The sequence below is a fragment of the Tupaia chinensis genome, unplaced genomic scaffold (assembly GCF_000334495.1).
Source record: "Tupaia chinensis unplaced genomic scaffold, TupChi_1.0 Scaffold000494_1, whole genome shotgun sequence".
NCBI lineage: Eukaryota > Metazoa > Chordata > Mammalia > Scandentia > Tupaiidae > Tupaia > Tupaia belangeri.
The window spans coordinates 3,015,581-3,039,019 of NW_006160006.1; the positions used below are offsets into that span (position 1 = coordinate 3,015,581).

The 23,439-nt window shown below is 46.1% G+C and overlaps 1 protein-coding gene and 1 non-coding gene across 2 annotated transcripts; one reads left to right on the top strand and one right to left on the bottom strand.

Moving 5' to 3' along the window:
• The first annotated feature begins 6,869 nt into the window (after positions 1-6,869).
• TMEM192 (transmembrane protein 192) lies at positions 6,870-22,841 on the top strand. The gene is made up of 6 exons (XM_006156492.3): positions 6,870-7,039; positions 11,196-11,364; positions 12,835-13,099; positions 17,797-17,931; positions 20,266-20,368; positions 22,413-22,841. The coding sequence occupies exons 1-6, from the start codon at positions 6,870-6,872 to the stop codon at positions 22,549-22,551; spliced, it is 981 nt and encodes a 326-aa protein (XP_006156554.1). The 3' UTR covers positions 22,552-22,841.
• LOC114009239 (U6 spliceosomal RNA) lies at positions 21,231-21,338 on the bottom strand. The gene has a single exon (XR_003550688.1). It is a non-coding gene; the product is annotated as a U6 spliceosomal RNA (small nuclear RNA).
• Positions 22,842-23,439: the final 598 nt, after the last annotated feature.

Here is a 23,439-nt window from a genome sequence, read left to right on the forward strand (position 1 = left end):
AGGCAGTGGGTGAGTCCTTTAGCAAATTAAAAAAAACAAAAAAACAAAAAAAAAAAACTGAAAGGCAATTTTGTTTTTATGGTTATAGGCTATGTGCTTGCTGGAGAGAGAGAAGTCACCCCCTGGGGGAATGGCCATATCACAATCCCTTCTCTTCCATTTTCCTCTCAGGATCTTGGGCATGCATGCACATACACCCAATATGATTTTCAGGCCATAGGTCAGGAATCGAACCACAGACTTGGCCCTTAACCTCCATGCCACCTGCTGGCCAAAAAGTAATCAGCCCTTGTGTTGACCCACCTCTCCAGCATTTCACACAGGGCATCCTCCAGCCCACTGCGCCACGTGGTCCCCACCACCTGAGGCCCTTCACTGCACAATGGGCTCCAGAAATTTAAGGGTGTGGTGTTTGTAAAATAGGCAAAGAACAGCTTCAGGGCCGGGTGGCGGAGAAGCCAAGCTGCTCAGGTGAGTTGAACCCACTTCAGAAAAGGCAGAAAATCCCAAGACAAACTGGGAAACCTATGGCTCACACACACACACACACACACACACACACACACACACATACACCCCGGCTTCCTACTCTCAGAGGCCCAGGCACACGGACTGGGGCGGGGGGACTTTCCTCTCAGGGGTCTGTGGTGATGGGGGTGGAGATCCCTCCATGTGACGCTCACAGACTGCACAGTGGCTCACCGTGGCGTGTGCTCCATGCGGTGAGGGCTGTGCTCAGTGCTCGCGACCCCTCTGCCTGTGTAACCATCGCCTGGGCGAGTCGGAACATTCCCACCACCGCAGGGATCTCCACCCCTTCTAGCAGGCTCCCACCCACCTCAGCAGGCTGCTCCTGAGACTCCCTGGAAAGCTCTTCTCGAGGGCAGCTGTGCTGAAATGTGGTTGTGCTGGGATAGAGAGGGTGAAAACCTGGTCCGACTATGGCGTTCAAGGCAGAGTGGGCCAGCCCTGTAGCACAGGGGGTAAGCACTATGCGCTGGGAGCCACTATGGTTCGAATCTCAGCCCTGGCAACTTGAAAAACACGCTGGGTGCGGGTGTGGGTGTGTCCAAAAGTCGATGGAAAGGAGAAATGGAGGAAAGAACTGTGGGTAAAGTGTTACGTCTGGCCCCTCCTCCAAGCAAGAAAAAGGCACAATATCTAATGGACCTGTTTGGGTTTGGAAGCAGCACAGTTGCTCTGGCCTGGTCCGAGTGGCCTGAGAAGCTGCTAGTTGTGAGGGGCCCAGATCAAGAGAAGGCTCTGCAGTGGGTCCAGGCTGCAACTGAGCACTTAGGCACATGACACAGCAGACAGACCGTTCGGAGCCTCTGCCAGGCCCCATGGGGCAGTCACCCCCCCGCACGGGAGATGGCCATGCTGCAATCCCTTCTCTTGCCTCTGGGGATTTGGGGCGCGAACACACATGTGCCCAGTGTTTCTCAAGCCTCCAGATCCAGGACTCTAACTGCCTAGTCAGTTATGAGGAATAATATTGGACCCACATTTTTTTTAAACCTTAGCACACAGAATAATGAAATGAATTGTAATTTGTTTTTTCTTCTTAGATGTCTAGAACTCAATTAAAAGCAGGCTACTACTAAAAAACGTAAGGCCCCCTCTGCTGGTGACTTGCGATGGAAGCAAATCCTCTGCTGAAAATGCTGCAGATTATCCTGCTGCAGGCCAGAGCCGCATTTAGCACTGGGGCAGAAGCAGGAGCTGAGATTAGACGAGATGAGGTCAGTGCCACGATTCCCAACTACCCTTGATCTCATGAAGGTTACAAAGTTCATTCTCACCACTAGTTTTTGTAAGTATCTCTTCTTTTAATTTTCAGAAAAAATAATTGTTTGCAGGTCGAAACTTCACGTATCTGGTGTCTATCCAAAGATCATTTATTTTCAGAAATTTTAGTAAATTTGTTCTCCCACATTAGTCAGCAAAACCAAAATAAAAATTTTCTGCCTTCAAAAACAAGTGTGTTTTTACACGTCAGAATTAGGGGTCACAAGAACTTCAGGAGAAAACAAACCGAAAACGAGGAGGGAAAAGCTGGATAGCAGGCTTGAAATGCCATAGGTCCGGAAGGCCTCTAGCAGGGCTCACTGCTACTCTAATTTGAAAATGTTTGGTTACACATGGATTCTATTTGTGGTACAAAGTGCTCTGGAAGACACAAACATGTATTAAACAAATAAACAGAAACGGGAGTATTTCCAGTTGCTCACGATATCCTTGAATTTATTTCTGGAAAAAAAAACTTGTTTAGTAGAAAAAAGTACATAAACCAAATATAGTTTAATATGTTAATATATCTGTTGACTAGCTTTTTTTTTTTTTAAGTTTGCTGTAGGGTGACTGTGCTTGCTGGAAAGGAGGGAGAGAGGGAGAGAGTGGAAAAGCACCCCTGGGGCTGGCAGGAGAGGCAGGGTCATGCTGCAATCCCTTCTCCTCCATCTCTCCTTTCAGAATTTTGGGTATGCACACACACGCACCTGGCATTTTTCAAGCTACCAGGTCTGGGACTCGAACAGTACAATCTGCCATGTGGGGTCTAGTCACCTTAACCACCATGCCACTGGCTAAGCCTTGACTTTTTTCTGTCTGTTATTTGAAAGGGAATTTTTCAGTGACATCAATCTGGGTATGAGGCATTATCCAAAGTCAGAACTGGGGTATGTGCGTTCCTGATAGAGGTACAAGGGAGCGTAGAAAAGTCTAGATAGAATCGATTTAATTGAAGGTTTGATTAAATTTTTTGTTTAAAAATAAACAGGGGGGGCAGGGGGAAATGACTATGTTAATTAGCTCGATGTAATTATTTCCCAATGGATACACATGTCGTGTTGCATACCATAGATATATATCATTTTTATTTGTTGATTAGAAAATAAATTTCAAAAGCAAGTTAAAATCAGTATCAGTAACTAAAAGATCCTGCTTTAAAATCATTAATATGGGGCCAGCAGGTAGTGTGGTGGTTAAGGCGCTGGACTCCCACATGGCTGATTGTGATTTTAGTGCCAGACTCAGCAGATCGAAAATCATGCTGGGCACGTGTGCATGCATGCCCAAAATCCCAAGAGGAGAATAGCAAACAAGGGATTGTGGCATGGCCATGCTGCCCCCCCCACCCCACCCAGGGGAGGTGATTTCTCACTTTCCCTTGCTCTGTATCACTCTGTCTCTCTCCTGTCCAGCGAGGACATGCGCCCTATGGCAAAAATCTAAAATAAATAAATAAATAATACTATCAGTGATAAATATTAGTTAAGTAACTATTGTTTGCAGAACATAGGACAGCACGTGTAGCAGGCTGAATTATACAAGTTACAGTGAATTAAGGGTACTTTCAGATACTGAAAAAATGAATACAATCTTAGTAACGTGTTTGTGATCAGGAATGAGCCCTGCTCCTGGAATAATGTTGATACTGAGCCACTTAAAGGTGAGGCTTCAGACCTTAATCTTCAAATGGCAGCAGTTTGGTAGGAAAAAGGGTCTTTACTTTTCTCCACATCCTTTAGAAGTACACAAGTGCAAGAATTCACCAAAAGATCTTCAATCATGCATGTGGCTGGATCCCACATGGCTAGCTGCACGGTTTGAGTCAACCTGGTAGCTTGAGAAACACACCTGGCTTTGTGTGTGTGTGTGTGTGTCCGAAACCCTGAATGGAGGGAAAATGGAGGACAAAGGATTGTTCCATGACCACACCCCTTGGGGGCGCTCTCTCACTTCCTCTTTCTGTCCCTCTCTGGCACCTGCATGTGCCTGCTGGCACACTTTTTTTTTTTTTTTTTTTTCTGAGAGTATTTTGCTATGGGGCATGTGCGCATCAGGAAGAGGGAGACAGAGAGATAGAAAGCGAGAAATCACCCCCCAGGGGAGACAACCACTCCATAATCCCTTCTCCATTCTCCTCTCGGGATCTTGGGCACGCACGCACATGCGTCCAGAGTGAGTTTAAGCCACCAGATCTGGGACTCAGACTGTGGTTGACTACTTTGGAGTCCAGAGACGTAGCCATTACGCCATCTGCTGGTCCTGCTGCTGGCACGAATTTAAAAAAAAAAAAAAAGAGAGGAAAAAAGAGAAAGCATATCTTGACAGTGTAACTAAATGAAATACATGGACTTTGATTGGATCATCATTGGAGGGTGGAAGGAAAAAGACATTTTGGGGACAATTGAGAAAATTGTTTCCATAGATGAGTTAATACTAAATATGGAATCACTATTAGTTTTTATGGTGTCTCATAATGTTACTGTGATTATGGGAAAAACAAACACACAAACTACTTAGGACCAGCCCCATGGCCTAGAGTTTAAGGGAGCTGAATTTCACTTAGCCAACCACCTGGTTCAAATGCCAGCCCATTGGCCTGAAAAACTATTGGCCATGTGTGCCCCAAATCCTGACAGGATGGAGAAATGGAGAAAAGAGATTGCAGTGTAACTATGCCCCATGTTTTCCTCTCTCCCTCTTTGTGTCTCTTTCACTGGTGAGCACACAAGAAAAAGATATACTTATGTTTAGGCAGTGAATTACCTAGGACGGAAGTCTCATATTGTCAACTGTTTTCAAATGGCTTAGTTAAAAATGTGTGGGGGTGGGTGGGTGGCACAGCAGTAATCTGCTGCTCAAGCAGTCTTGGATCCGTCTGGAAGATCCCGGGTTCCAAGGTTGACCCGCACATGCCCAGCTGCCGGTGCCCAGGGTGCCAGCCAGCTAGAAAGCCCAAGGGAGTGGGGCAGGATGGCAGCCTGAGACCTTGTTGAGGGTGCCTGTCTTCCTCGTTTTGTCTCTTATTCTTACAAAAGAAATAGATTTAAAAAACACAAAACTTAAAAACTGTGAACACACACACACACACACACACACACACGCACACGCACACGCACACAGAGCAACTGTGGCATAATATTAACAACTGATGAATCAATGTGAGGGGTCCATGGATAGTCGTTGTGACATGGAACATGGGTGCAGGGGTGATCAGGCCCGGCACCTGCAGTGTGGCACAAGTTCCTGTCCCTTGCTCAGGAAAATTTAGAGACGGGGACACACAGAGTGGGGATAGCAAAATGGGGAGTTTACTGAAAGAGAAGGAAGGAAAAACAGCACTCCCAAGAAGGGAGGGTTCTCAGAAAATGGTTGCCAAGGAAGAACTGAGGCAAGGGGGTTTTATTTGGCAGGAAGGGCATTTTCCGACTTGTTCTATGTGGAGCTTGTGCATGCGGGCTCCTCGAGCTCCTAGAGCTGGTGGGAGCACATGCTGGATACAAAGGTCAGGAGATTCTTTGTCCATAAGCTTTGGGCCATAAAATTCATTATCTTATCTTCTTCCTGGAATGTGGTAGGGCCTGGAAAAAGCCTTTGTTTCAGTCTAGATTGTACTGCCTAGGTCAGTCACCAAGTCACCTCTGCAAGCAGTATCTCCAGCCAGGCTGCTGTCTCCATCTTAAAACTTAGCCATTTTGTGATTCCATTTTTGGGCCTATACCTAACTACATCTTTAGGGTCTGTCTGCTACCCCAGTTGCACTGGCCTGTCAACATTTCTGTGAGCTTGACATTTTTCTAAATAAAATGTTGAGGGGAAAGGATGTCTACAAAAGCCCCCATGGAAATCCTTCGTGCGATTTTGGAATTAGGACTTTAAGAGCACGCAGAATCTTACACCCTCTTTTCCTTTGCTGACATGTGAGTGGTTTTATTTCATCAAGGTCGTGAGCAGGATCATACTACACTGAGTGTACAAATAAGCATCACAATCACTGAAGTGTGTACTCCAGCTGGCTTCAGGGTGCTCTCAGGAGGCTAGTGTTAACAGAAAACTCCACTTTCCTTGTTTGTTTACATTTTCATAACCAAGTATTATCTTAAAATCGCATTAGCTTTCTTTTTTAAAAAACATTCCCGTGCACATGCCCTCAAGCAAACAAAACAAAACAAAAACCTCACTTAGAAATAAAAGCCCTAGGGGCCGGCAGGTGGCGCAGTGGTTAAAGTGCTGGATTCCCACAGGCCAACTGCGATTGGAGCCCTGGACCGGGCGGCTTGCTTTCTCACTTTCCCTCTCCCTCTCTCTGGTCAAATTATTATTATTATTAATAAATATTTTTTAAAAAAATAAATAAAAGCCCTAAAAATTCTGAACGGCTTGGTTTCTCTTTGGTGACGTCTATAAGTGAGTCACGGAACCTGAATCTTCCTCCCGCTCCCGTCCGCCGTGGGCTGAACAGGATACCTGGTCCCACCCAAGTAGAGCTGTACCTACAAACAAGAACCACGCAAGACCGTTCAGAGTTAGCACTTTCAATAGCAGCAAGTGGCAGCCGAGAAAGTAAAATTCCTGGCCTCGGAACGCACCCACGAACGCCCAAGTCCCTGGCGGAAAGACTACGTGGAGGCGAGCAGCCGCAGGCACCGGGAGTTAACTTTATTTATTTATTTTAATTTAACCAGAGAGAGACAGAACAAGAGAGAGAAAGTGAAAAAGCAAGTTGCCAGGTCCAAGGACTCAAACTGTGGTCGGTCATGTGGGAGTCCAACACCCTTAACCACCACACCACCTGCCAGCCCCAGATAACAGACTTCTTAAAGGAGTTCAGATATGCACTGTTGGTGACATACCTACAGGTTGGGCTGTAAAGGAACTCTAGAGAGGCCCAGGATTGCCCACTTACTTTCTTTTTTTTCCAAGTAATGCGCCCAGGTTCGGCCCGGAGAGGCGCCAGCCCAGGGCTGTGTTCCCGGGGAGACCCGCGGGCCCCGGGCTGTGGCGCGCGTCCCGGGTCCCAGGCAGGCGGCTGGCACACGCGTGGCGCGCGTGCTCGGTCCCGGAACCAGGAGCTTCACGTGATGAGGCGCTGGTGCCCCCCTCCCGGCTGGGCCGGGCCGGGACGCGCTGGGGCGCAGGAGCGGGGCCTCCCTGCCTCTCCCTGCGGGGTTTCCGCCTCGGCTCCAGAGGACGATGGACCGGGAGGGGCTGCTGCCCTCAGGCTGGACGCCAGCGTGTCCCGGGCAGACCTGTGCGATCACTGCCCGGAAACCCACACTGCTGAAAACCAGAGGCCAGGCACGGCAGGAAGGAAGGGGTTTTCAAATCTTCCACGGGTCCAGACGAGATTACAGAAAACCCGCTGGCCTAGTTACAGTGGAGTGCGAGAGGACAACGTAATTGCAGGCAGTTTACGTCTCTGCTTAACTATATTAAGACGTTCTTAGGGGAGACATGTATTTGTGTCCAGAATTAACCGGGTTGCCCACTGGCGCATAAAATTCTTGCCCTTGAGAAACGCGAAGTTGACGGTTATCTTAAAGCACTAATTCGGGTAAATAAATTAATCCATTCCCATGACCCTGTCACTGAATGAAATGCTCCAGGACAAGAAGACAACGGGACACAGTCCGGCCCTCCCAGAGTCCAGATCCTTGTGCACACAGCAACCACAGTTAAACTGTCCTCACCAAATAGAGCAGTCTCTAACGATTTGCATGTGTATGTGGGGCCTTCACAAAAAATGCAATACTATGGAAAACTGTGGATTTAAAAAATGTTTGTACCAAAATAAACTCATGCTTTAACTTGTCTTCCATTAACTTTATGAAGATCCCCTCATATATTTTAAAGCAAAATCCATAGTTTTTAAGTGTTTTTCTAAAGCTTATTTATCGGCCCATTGCTGTGGCCTGTGCCTGTAATTCCAGTTACTCAGAAGGCTTAGGCTGGAGGACGGCCAGCCTGGGCAACACAGGGAGACCTTGTCTGTCTCTAGAAAAAGAAAAAGAAATGAATTTAAAGTTTATTTATCTATGTCTTCCATGAGAGAAAGCAGCAGCCCTTACAGGGTCTTCACACCACATTCCCCCCCAACCCTAGGTACAGGGAGGCCTTGGGATGTGAACCTGGGACCTTCTCCTGTGGCCCCAGCATCCCGGAACACTGTGTTTCTGCTGAGCCACCAGCTCTTGGTTTTTAAGGGTGAGATTCATGAGCTGACGATTTGTGAAAACAGTGACTAAGAGGAAAGTGGATTGAAATGACTTAGAAAAAAAACATGCAGTTAAGTGCTTCTGGTTGGTGCAAAGCTACCCTTTGATCTGTGGCTTTTAACTTGGGCTGAGTATAATCCTGGAAATCTGTCTCACCAAACAATTAGAGATGAATGTTTCTCCAACAGCTTCTAAATCACTTTAGATCTGAGCAAGCTGTCTGCTTTTGGTGTTTTGTAGATATGATTTCCAGCATTCAGTAAAGATAAAAACTACCGACAGGTCATAGGCCTAGACACCCCCGAGTTAAGAGTCAGACGCTATATATTAGCTCGGGCTCCCTGTGCAAGCAGTGAAACCACCCCGGCTCACTCTAGTGCCCCCAAACCATCCCTGACGCCTTGTGTCCAGCCTGCTATCTCTTCATCCTGTGTCCAGCTCTGCTCGCAGGCTTCCCGTGCATCGTAAGGCTCCACTCCCCTCCCGTCCTAGCGCGGTGCTCACCTCAGCTTGTTGCCCCTGTGCTGGGTGCTCTTCCGGTTTCTCACGTACTCCCAGTACCCTGTGCACACTCTGCTGTCAAGTCCTTCACGTCCTCTGACTTCCCCAATGAAAACGTAATCTCCTCGTACCCCTTATCTCAGGTACAACACCGTACACAACCGTCTTCGCCAAGAGCCTGGGATCGAGAGAGGGTTGGGGCTGTCTTCTACATAGCCGAGACCGGCAAGACTTACTGCCAGGACAGCGGCTTTAAACCTGGCTAGCTGAGTTTCTAGGCTTCAGCCCACACTGCTCAACCTCTCGTGGCAACTTTGGCAACAGCACAGCTAGTTTTCAAAGAGCATTGGGCATCAGTCTCCTCGAGGGCTGAGAAGCATTGTTTGTTTTGTTTTTATCCACTGGTCCTGGCTCATAAGTATTTGGCCTTTTTATTTATTTATTTATTTTTTTGAGAGGTTTTTGCTATAGGATGCGTGCACTCACCAGAAAGACAGAGACAGAAAGTGAGAAATCACCCCCCAGGGGGGATGGCCACGCCGCAATCCCTTCTCCTCCATTCTCCTCTCTGAATCTTGGGCATGCACACACATGCGCCCGGCATGAGTTTAAGACACCAGGTCGGGGACTCGAACTGCGGTTGACTACATGGGAGTCCAGCGACATAGCCATTATGCCAACTGCTGGTCCCAGTATTTGGCCTTTAAAATTCATATGTTTAGTCATGGTAGAGCATATGTGTGTGTACAAGAGAGAAGTCTGGTCATGCCCAGCCCCTCAGTTGACCCTCCGACTTGTTAGGCCAGGCACTCCCACAGGGCCCTCCGTGGTTCAGGCAGACCAGGCTGGGGGTCTGAACCGTGATCGCCATGTGGGATCAGGCTTTTCCCAGCCACGGAGCCAGCTGATTATTTGCCTTTTTTGTCCTTGGTTAGAAACTAATGCAGCACCAGAGGCCAAAAATCTGACAGGTCTCGCTGGGTTTCCCCACCTGGTCTGTGCGCACCTTATGCCCGTCAGTGAAGTCCCCATAAAGCCCCAGAAGGACAGGGTTTGGCGCGCTTTCCAGCAGCAGAACACGCTGGGGGTTGTCACAACCACAGAGGGCGTGGGAACTCCGCGCCCCCTCCCACATGCCCTGCCCTGTATATCTCCTCATCTGCACCCTTCAGAATCTCCTTTACACTAAATCGGTAACCACGAGAAAGTAGCAGTGTTTCCCCGAGTTCTGTGAGCCGCCCCAGGAGGTCACTTGAACCTGCAAAGATGGAGGTGTCGTGGGAACCCCATTCTATAGCCAGTCTGCCAGAAGTCGTGGAGGCTCAAAGACATCTGCGGTGGGAGTGGGAGGCAGTCTTGCGGACGCAGGCTCCACCGATGGCATCTGACCCATCTCCATGTAGAGGTGGGAAGGGAACTGGTCTAGAGGACACCCAGCAGCTCTGCTGCACAGCTGAGTGCTGGCTGGTGGGAGGAACCCCACAGGGAGGGCCCTTCAGGGTGAGTGCTGCTACTGGTACTCTGGGTATTTCTAGCATAACTGACGATTGTTTTAAGCACTCTCAATAAAGCCTCCATCAGCTTTGCAGAACGCTGTGGAACGTGGCAGGGAGTCAGAGGATACAAAGTAGCAGATATGCAGGATGAACAGGTCTTGAGAGCTAATGTGCAACCCAGGACTGTAGGCAATAAAACCGGAATGTATGGGAATGCATGCTAAGTAGATTTCAGCTCTTCCTGAGACAGAAACCAAAAAGTATGAGATGATGAATGTCACTTTGCTTTGCTACAGTAACCTTTTAACCATCTATATGTAGCCATAGCCTTGTGTTAGAGACCTTCAATGTAAACAATGTAATTTATCAGTTAAGAAAGAATTGTGGGCCAGCGGGCCAGCAGGTGGCATGGTGGTTAAAGGCGTAGGAGTCCAACATGGCTGACTGTGGTTTGAGTCCCAGACCTGGCAGCTTGCTTTCTCACTCTCTCTCTCTCTCTCTCTTGCTCTGTCCCTCTCTGATCAAATAAAAATAAATAAATAAAGTTAAATAAAATAATTCTTTAAAAAAAGAAAAAGAAAAGAAAGAATTGCAACAAGTGCTCCCTGGCCTAGTGGTTAAGTGAGGCTGGGTTCCACATGGCTGACTGCTATTTGAGTCCTGGCCCCAGTGACTTGAAATACACACGGGGTATACGTGTATACGTGCCCCAAATCCAAAAGGATGGAGAGATGGAGAAGGGATTGCAACATGATCACACCCCGCTAGGGAGTGCTCTCTCCTCTCCCTCTCTTCCTCTCTCTGGTGAGCACATGTGCCCTCTGGCAATTAAAATAAAATGAATTGCAACCATATGTAATAATTTAACAAAATGAATAATGTTAATGTGTGGCCACACCCCATTAGAGCTACCTTCTCCCACTTCTCCCCTTTCTCTGTCTTTGGCAAGCGTCTCATAAATGAAAGAAAGAAAGAAAAATAGACAATAATAAACCTACGTTTTGAAGGCTTGAAAAAAATGATCTGCTTAAATCTCTTTATGTGTTACTTTGCTTGGGAGGAGTGGAAATAAGATTTTCTCTGCATTTTAATACTTCTCATTTTCATAGTATAGAGTGTGTCCTCCTGCTTCTAACTTGCGTCGTAGCTTTAGGAATGCCTAGGCCACTGAGTTTCCCTTGGAAACATAATCCAGCCTGCTTCTGTTCCGCACAAAGGGCTCCTTGGACATCACCCAGAGTGTCGACGATGACCCGCTCCTGGACACGCGGCTCCTCCCACATCACTCCCTGCAAGCTCACTTCAGACCCAGGTTCCATCCTCTGCCTACAGTCATCATCGCAAACCTCCTCCTGTTCATACATGTGAGTTGCTGAGACAAAGGGGTCCATCCCAAGGTGATGTTCTTAAAAAATATATAAGCTCTTCAGAGGCCAGCTGGGCGATATCTATCAGCATCTGAAGTCTATCTACTTTGCTTTCATCTCTAATTTAAAGAGTTTATTGTAGATAACCTCATACATGAAAAGATATTGTTGAAACTAGCAATGTTGTCTGTCTCATGTCATGAGAGCCTGGGGACTGCATGGTGGTGCAGTGGCAAAACACTGTACCCTGCAAGGTAATCTCACATGTGAAAGTTACTGGTTCAAGTCCAGAGGCCTCCCCAAGTACCCACATTTTGTATCAATCATTTAAATGTTTGTCAATATAACTGCAAAGTTCTTCTCTTAAAACTGAAATGAGAAATAAAAATTTCTGGGCATGATTTTTACTAGTTAACCCTTGAGGTGCTAAGTTAACTGTTTTTAACTTTTTTAAAAAGCTTATTTATTTCATGAGGAGAGAAACAAAGACAGAGTATCATCAGAATGCTGATGCCACAATCTGCCCCAGCCAGCCCAGGTCATGGGCACACATGTGCCAGCATATTCAGGGAGGTCAGCAGGTGCAAACCAGTAACCCCTCCACATAGGTCAGCCTCCCAGAGCTTTGTCTTTTACTGTAGTGACACTGTCTGGCCCCATTTTACTCTTTAGGAAAGTGGACAGAAAATAGCTTTTAATATTTAGTGGTCATCTCTTTTAGATTAGATTTAGAGTGATTTTAATTTTTATTTGCGATTTTGTCCGTTTTCTAAATTTCTTGCAAATTTTTATAATCCATTTTTAAAAATGTGCAAAAAAAATGTTTTAAAACTCACTTATAAAAATAAGGTGGGGGCAGTTAGGGTAGCTGGTCCCACATGGCAGGCCTGGCAGCCTGAGAAGCACACCGGGCATATGTGCATGTGCGTATGCCTGAGAGCCTGAGAGGGAGAGACGGAGGGGAGAGGCTGTGGTATGGCCATTCCATGGCGACCACTTGCTCACTTTCCCACGCTCGCTGTCTCCTGCAAGTGCATGCAGCTCTGAGAAACTAAACAAACAAACACAAATAATTACAGGAGGACGCCCTGCCTCAGCGACACAAGCAGTATAGCATGCTGATCTTCGGCGCTGGAAGCACACGACCAACTGTGGGTTCTGATCCTGAGTCAACCTGAAACACATCAGGGGTGTTTACCCAAGATCCTGGCTACCTGAAGGGCTGGGAGGCAGGACTCGAGGCATGCCAGACCCAGCTGAGAGTGCCTTTCTCTCTCGCTCGTATGAACAGAGTAAGAATAAATTTAAAAAAAAAAAAAAAAAAAAGGATGGTAAGATATTGAGTCATCATGAAAGTCATGACACATTTTTGCATAGAAAAATATGTCATCACTTTCCCGACAACCTAATAGTTGTCTCCTAATTCCAAATATTAAGTGTTAACCCTTCTGCTTTCCTGTCCACCAGGTTGTGTTTGTTATTTTGGCATTTTTAACAGGTGTGCTTTGTTCTTACCCTAATCCGAATGAGGACAAATGCCCAGGGAACTATACCAACCCACTGAAGGTTCAGACGGTTATAATCCTAGGGAAGGTCGTTTTGTGGATTCTGCATTTACTCCTTGAGCGCTTCATCCAGTACCAGCACAGCAAGGCGAGAAAGCGAGGCTACAGCACGGTCTACCGCTCCACGAGGCATCTCAAGGGCCTTGCACTCATGGTACACTCCTCAGGTAAGCCTGGCTGTCTCTCCACTCCTCCACTCCTCGGGGGCTTGCGGGCACGAGACAGCAGAAAGAAAATAGGAAATGTGACTGTATAATCAAATATGAATTGATCACATTCATCTCATCAAATGCCTCATCTTTGTGAGTCTCGTGTCTTGTGGTCACTAAAATGTGGCTCACCCAAATGTGCTGAGGCTTTCTTTCTTTCTTTTTTTTTTTTTTTGAGAGAGGTTTTTCACTATAGGGTGAGTGCGCTTGCCAGACAGACAGAGACAGAGAGACAGAAAGCGAGAAATCACCCCCCAGAGGGGATGGCCATGCTGCAATCCCTTCTCCTCCATTCTACTCTCGGGATCTTGGGCACGCACGCACACGCGCCCCGCGTGGGTTTTAAGCCACTGGGTCCGGGACACAAACCGCAGTCGACTACATGGGAGTCCAGCGACATAGCCATTACGCTAACTGCCGGTTCCCAAGGCTTTCTTAACATTCTACACAGCCCCATGCTTATTTAAACCTGTACTCATTAGGAACGTGGTAGCCCTATACCTGAGTATGAAATGCGGAATTTTCTCTTTTGCTCTGCACAAGTTTATTCATCTCTAGCAGGTGGAAATACTGTTGCTATTTGATATTTCTGAGAGCTTATTTTTTTAAATTTATCAGAGAAAGCATGCTTTTGCCAAAGAGAAACAGAGGGTATTCACACCATAACCCCTCCTCCTCCATTTCTCCACTCTGTCAGTATTTGGGGCACACATGCACACGTGCTCAGTGTGTTTTTCAAGCCATCAGGGTCAGGATCCTAACCATGTGGTTGGCCTTGTGGGATCTGAACCTCTTCACGAGTAGGCCATGAGGCCAGAGCCATTTTCACTTTTTTTTTTTTTTTTTTTGAGAGATTTTCACTGTAGGGCGCGTGCGCTCACCAGACAGACAGAGAGAGACATAGAGACAGAAAGTGAGAAATCACCCCCCAGGCGGGATGGTCACGCCGCAATCCCTTCTCCTCCATTCTCTTCTCGGGATCTTGGGCACGCACGCACACGCGCCCGGTGTGAGTTTTAAGCCACCGGGTCCGGGACACGAACCGCGGTCGACTACGTGGGAATCCAGCGACATAGCCATTACGCTAACTGCTGGTTCCCCGTTTTCACTTTTTAATGAAACAGAGGGCTCTCCTAGCAGTAGGCGAAATTGATGGTAAGTTCCCAGGAAAAAGGGACTGTTATATGAGAAAATGTATTATCTATAGCAGAAAACTCAGTAACACGCAGGCCCTGGTCAGAAGCTCCATTGGGCGGGAAGAGGCCTAGCAGGTCAAGGCCAGCCTGTGCTTCTACTCATGCTCGACTCATGGCCCTGTCCCTTCAGCAACAACAAATCCCACGTAGGACTTAGATTGTATGTGTGTCTGTTATTCTTTACTGTTGCAGACATCTTAAAGGCTTAAAAGAATTAATTGAACTTTTTAAAGTAAATTGGGCACTAAGTTTCATGGAAAATACATATCATGGATAAACTATGCATAGATTTCAAAATATTTTTGCACCAAAAATAAACTTGTACTTTAATTCCATTCTTTTTACAAAATTTTTAAAGTGCCTAAGTATTAAATAAATTGGTATCAAAGTGTCCACTCTTCTAAAGAAAAAGACCCATCTTTTCAATTTGAGACCAGGATAAATCTTTAAAAGTTTTGACTCCAGGATAATTTTTTCCTTAGAAAAACAGCTCAGCAGATTTAACTTTTTGCTCCATATTATTAGGGCAGTTTCTTGCAGGGCAGGCTGAAGGTCATCCCCTCAGTGGAGTTCCCAGTGGAAGCTGCAGGACCACCTGCAGCACCCAGAGAAGCCAGCTACCATGCTGGGGGACCCTGGCTCCCTGCTTCAGGAAGGATGCGCTTGGTTCATGTCTTACTACTGATGTGCAGGACACTTTTTAGCCAGAAGGTGTCACTATAGCACAAAAATAGAAGCAGAAACCTAGCTCACTGCTAAAAGATCTCATATAACCAAGGGTAATCAGTTTCTTAAGTGATGGTCTGGAAATACTTCCGAAGCCCATAAATAGATCTTTACCTTTCCGAGATTTGACTTTCAAATTCTTGTTAATGTCACCCTTCATTACGATCTGTTCCAAACTGGTCTTTTAGTCACAGATGACATCACTTTATGTTGCTCTCACACGGATCCGGAAAATCAAAGGGGTTGGGGAAGGTATATAACTTGTTTCTATTTTATTTAAGTATTTTTTTTCTTACTTGGAGACAAAGATCAGATATGGGGATCAGAAAATATATTTATTTATTTACTTATTTATTTTTATTATTTTTTAAGAGTTTTTTGCTATAGGGCACATGTGCTCGCCAGACAGAGAGAGACAGAGAGACAGAAAGTGAGAAATCACCCCCAAGAGGGGATGGTCACGCCACAATCCCTTCTCCACTCTCCTCTTGGGATCTTGGACACACACGCACACGCACCTGGCATGAGTTTAAGCCACTGGGTCTGGACTCGAACCGCAGTCTGACTACATGGGAGGCCAGCGACATAGTCATTACGCTAACTGCTGGTCTCAACAATTTATTTTATCTCACGTGACAGAACCGCTAGATATTAGTTAACTTCACCATGATCTCTGTTATTTTCTAGGGGAGAAAACAATAAATGTATTTATTATTATTTGGTGTGTGCCTGTGGAGATGGGAGAAGGAAAGGGCTTTGCTTTTCTTCCAAGTTAGTAAAAAAAAAATTCATCTGATTTATCGTTTCTCCTCCTTAGATCCAAATACACTGTCTGTTTTTTACATTGACAAATGAAAGTCCATGTATTACAGTACACAGCATGTTTTGACATATGTATACATCACAGAATGGCTACATCCAGGTAATTACCATATGTTAACCCACGTATTCTCATTTATTTATGACAACCTAAAAATCTGATCTTAGCCATTTTCAAATATACGTATATTGTTACTAAGTACTGTCACCATGTTGTAGCTCCAAATACATTTTAAAATTATTTATTTATTATTATTTTTTTAAAGTTTGCAAGAGGGTGTGCTTACCAGAGAGAGAGAGAGAGAGAAAGTGAGACAGCAAGCCACCAGGTCTGGGACTTGAACTATGGTCCACCACATGGGTCAGCTACCACCTTAACAACTATACCACCTGCTGGCCCCCAACTCCAGTACTTCTTTTTTTAATTTTTAAAATTTTATTTATTTATTTATTCATTTACTTCTTTTTAATTTGACCAGAGAGAGAAAGTGAGAAAGCAAGCTGCCAGTTCTGGGACTTGAACCGCAGTTGGCCACATGGGAGTTCAGCAACCTAATCACTATACCACCTGCTGGCCCAAATACATTTAAATTCTATTTAAAAAGGAGCCTATAAAAAGCTTATAGAAAATACATATTATGCAAAAACCATGTGTGGATTTCAAGATTTTTTGTACCAAACTAAACTAGTACTTGAATTCCATTTGCTATAAGTTTTTCAAGTCCCCTTATATTAGTTACACAGCAAGTTCAGTATTGTGTGTGTGTGTGTGTGTGTGTGTGTGTGTGTGTGTGTTTCCCTTTGAAATGAAAACCTGGTCTTTCATGCAAAACAGTAACTTTATCAGAGATCTCTGGGACCTGAAAAAGTGAACTCAGGGATTGAGGCCTCTTTTTTTTTTTGCTATATGGTGCGTGTGCTCACCAGAAAGATAGAGACAGAAAGCGAGAAATCATCCCCCGGGGGGATGGTCATGCCACAATCCCTTCTCCTCCATTCTCCTTTTGGGATCTTGGGCATGCACGCACATGGACCGGTGGCTCACCGGGTCTGGGACTCGAACCATAGTCGACTACATGGGAATCCAGCGACATAGCCATTACACCATCTGCTGGTCCCTGAGAACAGCTTGAGGGTGCTGCTCCAACCTAAAGTGTGGAAGGATTACTCAATTATCTGCACAGGTCTCTGGGAATTTTAGGACCCAAGGCCATCGAGACTGTGTCCTACACACCATTAGCTCTCTTTGGCTCCACATTTCCTTACGGGGCCTGGGACATGTCTACAGGGTCCACTGCCTTGTAGACATGCCCTCTGGGGCCCTCCCTGATGTCTGTCCCTGGTGTCTAGGGCACAGTGAGGCAGAGGAGTGAGGTTCCTCACACGCTCTCTCTCAAGGGAATAAAAACAGAGCCAAGGTCAGATCAAGACCTAGGTGCTCTGCTGCCTTTGGACAAGTTACCTAACGTCTCTGCTCCTAAACATCCCATCCCCACTCAAATGGGGTGACAACTGTGTCCTCACATGCTCTCATAAGGGACTCCTTAAAGTCGTCCTCTCATCTTCAATTCCAGCTTTCCCTCCCTTCCCTGAGGTCCACGGAGGTCAGACCTTGGTTTCTCCTGGGGACCAGCCCCCTCCTGAGCCTATAGAGGGGCCTACCCTGAATCATTTCATAGCATAAGCCCAGGTAAGATGGACAGGCCTTGTTGAGAGTAACAAAAGACACTTTTAGCCCTTAGGAAATGGCAAAAGTTGTAGGAGCTCTGTACAAAAGTCAGCTTATTGTAATCAGATGCTCCTGTTCCTCCTATCACTCAGAAACTGACAAGGGTTTTGGGAGCTGTGGCCAGGAACCCAAGGAAGACCGAATGCACGCTCCAGTGACAGGCTGTTCCCCTTTCTCTTGCACAGGTAACACGGCGCTCCTCCTTGTCCTGTGCATACAGCATTCCTTCCCCGAGCCTGCCAGACTGTACCTTGACCTCCTTCTGGCCATCCTGGCCCTGGAACTGCTCTGCTCCCTGACGTGTCTGCTCATTTACACAGGTGAGGATACAGCACTGTTGCTAGAATACTCTTGGCTTCCTCTCCTCCCAGCTGGGAAAAGCCATGACTGAGCTATTAGAAGCTCTTGATGTAGCTAAGGACCTGTATCATTCTCCCCGTAGACCACACGCAGGCTTCTCTAATTTCTTAATGTATTTATTTTTTGAGAAATTTTTGCTATATGATGTGTGGATTCATTGGAAAGGCAGAGACAGACAGACAGACAGAAAGGGAGAAATCACCCCCCAGGTGGGATAGCCACACCGCAATCCCTTTTCCTCCATTCTCCTCTTGGGATTTTGGACACACACACACATGCCCAGCATGAGTTTCAAGTCACTGGGTCTGGGACTCAAACTGCAGTGGACTACACGGGGGGAGTCTAGTGACATAACCATTAGGCCATCTACTGGTCCCAGGCTTCTCTAATTTCAAACCACCACCAGTGGGAGTTTTCTAAGTCTGTGTTATCAACTAATGTGAAGCCTTTTCACTAAAAATTCAAAAAGACTTCCACAAACTTTTGTTTCCTAAAGGCATCTGAGGGCCAGCCCCATAACCTGGAGCCTAGTGGTTAAGGGAGTTGAATCCCACATGGCTGACGGCACAACTTGAATCCTAGACGCTTGGAAAACAGACCAGACATGTGTCAGTGTGTACCCCAAATCCCTATTGGATGGCGGGATGGAGGAGGGACTGCGGCATGACCATGTCCCATTGTGGTATGCACAGTGGCTCCCTGCCCACCTTTCCGGCCTCACGCCTTGTCCGTACCCCTCTACCCACAGATACATGTTCCTTTGAAGAGCAGATTAGACTGAGTTTCCGGCTGCACTTGCTGTAACAAATGGATACTTGCAAAGAGTAGTCCCAGCGAGATGGGTCACAGCAGTTCAGAGGCCCTTATATTTAACACCCCTAGAAGACGTGTTATCTCAATTTAAGTGTCCCAGAGCCCACCAGATCTCAGCTTCTAGTTGTCCCTTGGGAAGAAAAGGGTCCCAGAACCCGCCAGCTCATATGCATACCAACAAGGTGGCTATCAGCTCATTTGCATACCAACAAAGTGACTATCTGCTTATTTCACTCAGTTACAGCAAGTGTAACACAACAAAATTCATACACCACAAATGAAATGGTATTGTCAAAGCATTCAGGATGCAGAACGCACTGGCCAGGCGTAATTACCGATTACACTTTTTAGATTCAAGGAGAATGGCTGACGGCACAACTTGAATCCTAGACGCTTGGAAAACAGACCAGACATGTGTCAGTGTGTACCCCAAATCCCTATTGGATGGCGGGATGGAGGAGGGACTGCGGCATGACCATGTCCCATTGTGGTATGCACAGTGGCTCCCTGCCCACCTTTCCGGCCTCACGCCTTGTCCGTACCCCTCTACCCACAGATACATGTTCCTTTGAAGAGCAGATTAGACTGAGTTTCCGGCTGCACTTGCTGTAACAAATGGATACTTGCAAAGAGTAGTCCCAGCGAGATGGGTCACAGCAGTTCAGAGGCCCTTATATTTAACACCCCTAGAAGACGTGTTATCTCAATTTAAGTGTCCCAGAGCCCACCAGATCTCAGCTTCTAGTTGTCCCTTGGGAAGAAAAGGGTCCCAGAACCCGCCAGCTCATATGCATACCAACAAGGTGGCTATCAGCTCATTTGCATACCAACAAAGTGACTATCTGCTTATTTCACTCAGTTACAGCAAGTGTAACACAACAAAATTCATACACCACAAATGAAATGGTATTGTCAAAGCATTCAGGATGCAGAACGCACTGGCCAGGCGTAATTACCGATTACACTTTTTAGATTCAAGGAGAACTATGAAACTGTCAGGTGCACATCCTGTCTGTGCTCAAGCGTGGCCGCTTCCTCTCTGAACCTGCTGAGTTAGGGGCTATATGCTGCAGCTCCTGGCACAAGCTTCAATGGTCGGGCTTTGAAGCTTCCTGGATTAGAAGTCTGGCTCCTAAAGGGCCTCGCTTTACTCATTCATGTAAAAAGGAGCTACAAGAGCACCGGCTTCATGACCTGAACAAGCTCATCCACACGAAGCAGTTAAACGCTGCCGACGGCGTCCACAGTACCATGTCGGCCCTCGCGATAACCTCGGTATGCCCAGTGCTTCGTGCCAGCTTGGCAGACTTCGAAACGCTTGAGCACACTAATAAACAAACCTGTTGATTTACTCTGCCAAACAGTTCCATGCATATTAGTATATTTGAAAAGAACAGACAATAAATTGTAATTTGAATAAGTGAGAAAAGACGTCTTTTCAGAATTAGATAATTTTACTAATAATGACTTCATTATTTCAGTGAGAATTCAAAAATTTAATAGAGCCAAACCACAGCCTGATGTCCTTGAAGAAGAAAAGGTCTATGCTTACCCCAGCAATATTACCTCAGAGACTGGATTCAGGTAAGGTTTAGGTGGGGAATAAAAGATGAGATAAGGGGAATGAGAAGATTTCCCCCAGAAATCACTGCAGTGCCTGGAGCTTACGAGTGCGCTTGTACCTTAGTGATTGTCTCATTCTCTACTTCCTTCTAGCTACGGTGAAACCACATTTAGTGTGTGTGCCACAGTTACGAAGTCTGCAAATTTCCCTCAGCTGTTTTTTAATTTTTATTGCCAGAGGGCACGGAAGCTTGACAGAGAGAGAAAGCAAGCGCCCCTCGATGGGGCACGGTCACCCACAATCTCTCCTCCTCCATCTCTATCCCATCAGGACTCCGGGCACGCACACCTATGTGCCCTGTGTGTTTTCCCAAGCTACCAGGCCCGAATTTAAACCGTATTTGGCCACGTGGATCTGGCCTTCTATATACTGCCCTTAATCACTGCACTAAGGGGTTGGCCCTGTTATTATATTAACAAGTGAAGTCTGGGCTGGCTCCATGGCTTGGTGGTTAAGGCAGCAGGATCCCACATTGCCTACCACATGAATGGTTCAAATCCCAGACCTGGTGGCTTGAGAAACAGACTAGGTGTATTTTTCAAACCACTGAGGGAGGAGCTAAACCATAGTCAGTCATGGTCCCTTAAAAAAGGGAAGTTTGGGGGGCTGGCAAGTGGCGTAATAGTTAGAGGTGCTAGATCCCCACATGGCTGACTGCAGTACAAGCCCTGGACCTGGAGGCTTACTTTCTTGCTTTCCTTTTCTCTATCTCTGTCTCCCTCTGGTCAAATTAAAAAGTAATAATGACAAATGGAATTAAATAAATATTTTTAAAGGGACATTTAATAGGAAAGTGGGGACTTTTTTTATTTTTTGCTCATAAAAAATATGGAAGGCTTCACGAATGTGCATGTCATTCTTGCATGGGGGCCATGCATGCTAATCTCTGTATCATTCCAATTTTAGTCTATGTGCTGCCGAAGCGAGCAAGGAAGTGAGAATTTTTAATAGAAAAGAAGTATACCTCCATGGCTGAAAGCCATGTAGGTGGGCAGCTGCCAGAGAAGGACGCTGCACTGGGCACGGGGTTTGGTGCTACATTTATTCTAAGAGTTGGTAACGGTTATTTAGCAGGGGAAGGTCCGTCTTTGTATCTGGCTTCTTTATTTGGGATTGGTAGGCTTTTTCCTGCCCCTGCCTATCTCTCTCAGAGGTTAGCAACTCATTTACCTAATCCCATACGCTCAGACAATCCTCGGGTAACTATTAAAGTGGCCAATAAAAACATATTCTTTAAGATACAAATTTTTATCTAGATCATGGTCTTTTTAAAGTCCTATAGTTATAAAAGCCTTCAAAATTTCAAGTTGAAATGTACATTAAAGATTTATTTCAAGAGAGGAAGTCACTGAAATGATTCGTGAAAGAATCTCATTTTGGGGGACCAACAGTTAGCGTAATGGCTATGTCACTGGACTCCCATGTAGTCGACTGCGGTTCGAGTCCCAGACCCGGTGACTTAAACTCATGCCGGGCGCATATGCATGCGTGCCCAAGATCCTGAGAGGAGAACGGAGGAGAAGGGATTGCGGCGTGGCCATCCCCCCTGGGGGGGTGATTTCTCGCTTTCTGTCTCTATGTCTCTCTCTGTCTGTCTGGCGCCCTATAGCAAAAAAAACCTCTCCAAAAAAAAAAAAAAAAGAATCTCATTTTAGAATATTGCCCTGGCTTTGTAACATCTATGAAATTTTAATAATGCAGTCATGTGTCACTTAATGACAGATGTGTTCTGAGCAATAGATCATTAGGCAGCTTCATCACTGTGTGAACATCTTAGAGTGTGCCTACGCAGACCTACACGGGACAGCCTACCACACACCTAGGCTGTATGGCATGATCTTAAGGGTCCACCGTTGGAGTGTGACCTGCCATTGACCAAGATGCTGTTATGCAGCATGTGACTTTACAATCTGCTGTACTGAAAAGTGGTCAGGACGTGTCTGCAAAGAGACGAGTGAGTATTGGTGAATATGTATAACCCACTTCCATCTTGGATATTTACAGGACTATTTCAAGCCTTGAAGAAATTGTTGAGAAGCAAGGAGACATAATATTATACCTGAAGCGGCACAATGCGCTGTTGAGTAAGCGATTGTTGGCACTCACGTCCTCAGACCTAGGCCCTCAGCCGAACAGAATGTGAAAGGCTTGTGGTCGGAAAGCAACTGCAGAGGAATCCTAAGTAAACTAAGACCGTTGACCTGAACAGCTGCTACGGGGAATGCAGCTTTTGCTGAACTAACATTTTACAGTTTCTGGTGGAAATCTGAATTTGGTTCTTACCTGTGTAGCTGTTTAATGTATAGGGCTTGTGAGTCTTAAAAGTATTCACCTGGAGGGACCAGCAGTTAGCGTAATGGCTATGTCGCTGGACTCCCACGTAGTCGACCATGGTTCGAGTCCCGGACCCGGTGATTTAAACTCATGCCGGGCGCGTGTGCGTGCATGCCCGAGATCCCGAGAGGAGAATGGAGGAGAAGGGATTGTGGCATGGCCATCCCCCCTGGGGGGTGATTTCTCGCTTTCTATCTCTCTGTCTCTCTCTGTCTGTCTGGCGAGTGTACACGCCCTATAGCGAAAACCTCTCCCCAAAAAAAAAAAAATAGTATTCACCTGGATAACTTAAGAGAAGCCTGTTTTGTATACTTTAAAATTATTTAACTGCTTGGTTTATCTTGGGATCAAAGACATAGTTCAAAATCTCTATGGTTAACACTTTTAATACATGACGTTAGAACCTGTAATGACTTGGGCAATTTATACAGAAAGTCTGACGTGACGATACAAACAGGGTTTTAGTCAAGTAAGTTCTTCCTATTTTTAAGCTGACGAGAGAAGCCATTATTTCTTGTGGCTGGTACTTTTCCCTGTAGAGACCTACTTACATAGTAGGTATTTTATATAATGATGTGTATTGGATGACAGCTTGGGCCAGGTAGCTTTCACAGCGAATCCCCTTACTGTTAGGACCAAGGTCTTACGGTGATTCACGATGTGAACTACTGTTTTCGGTTCTTTAGAGGTAAGATGA

Bases quoted from the DNA above. Each gene is read 5' to 3' on its own strand.
- TMEM192 (XM_006156492.3), top strand. From the start codon at position 6,870: ATGAGGCGCTGGTGCCCCCCTCCCGGCTGGGCCGGGCCGGGACGCGCT. The intron at 7,040-11,195 runs GTGCGATCACTG...AACATAATCCAG, and splicing joins AGCGTGTCCCGGGCAGACCT to CCTGCTTCTGTTCCGCACAA. The intron at 17,932-20,265 runs GTGAGGATACAG...TCATTATTTCAG, and splicing joins GTGTCTGCTCATTTACACAG to TGAGAATTCAAAAATTTAAT.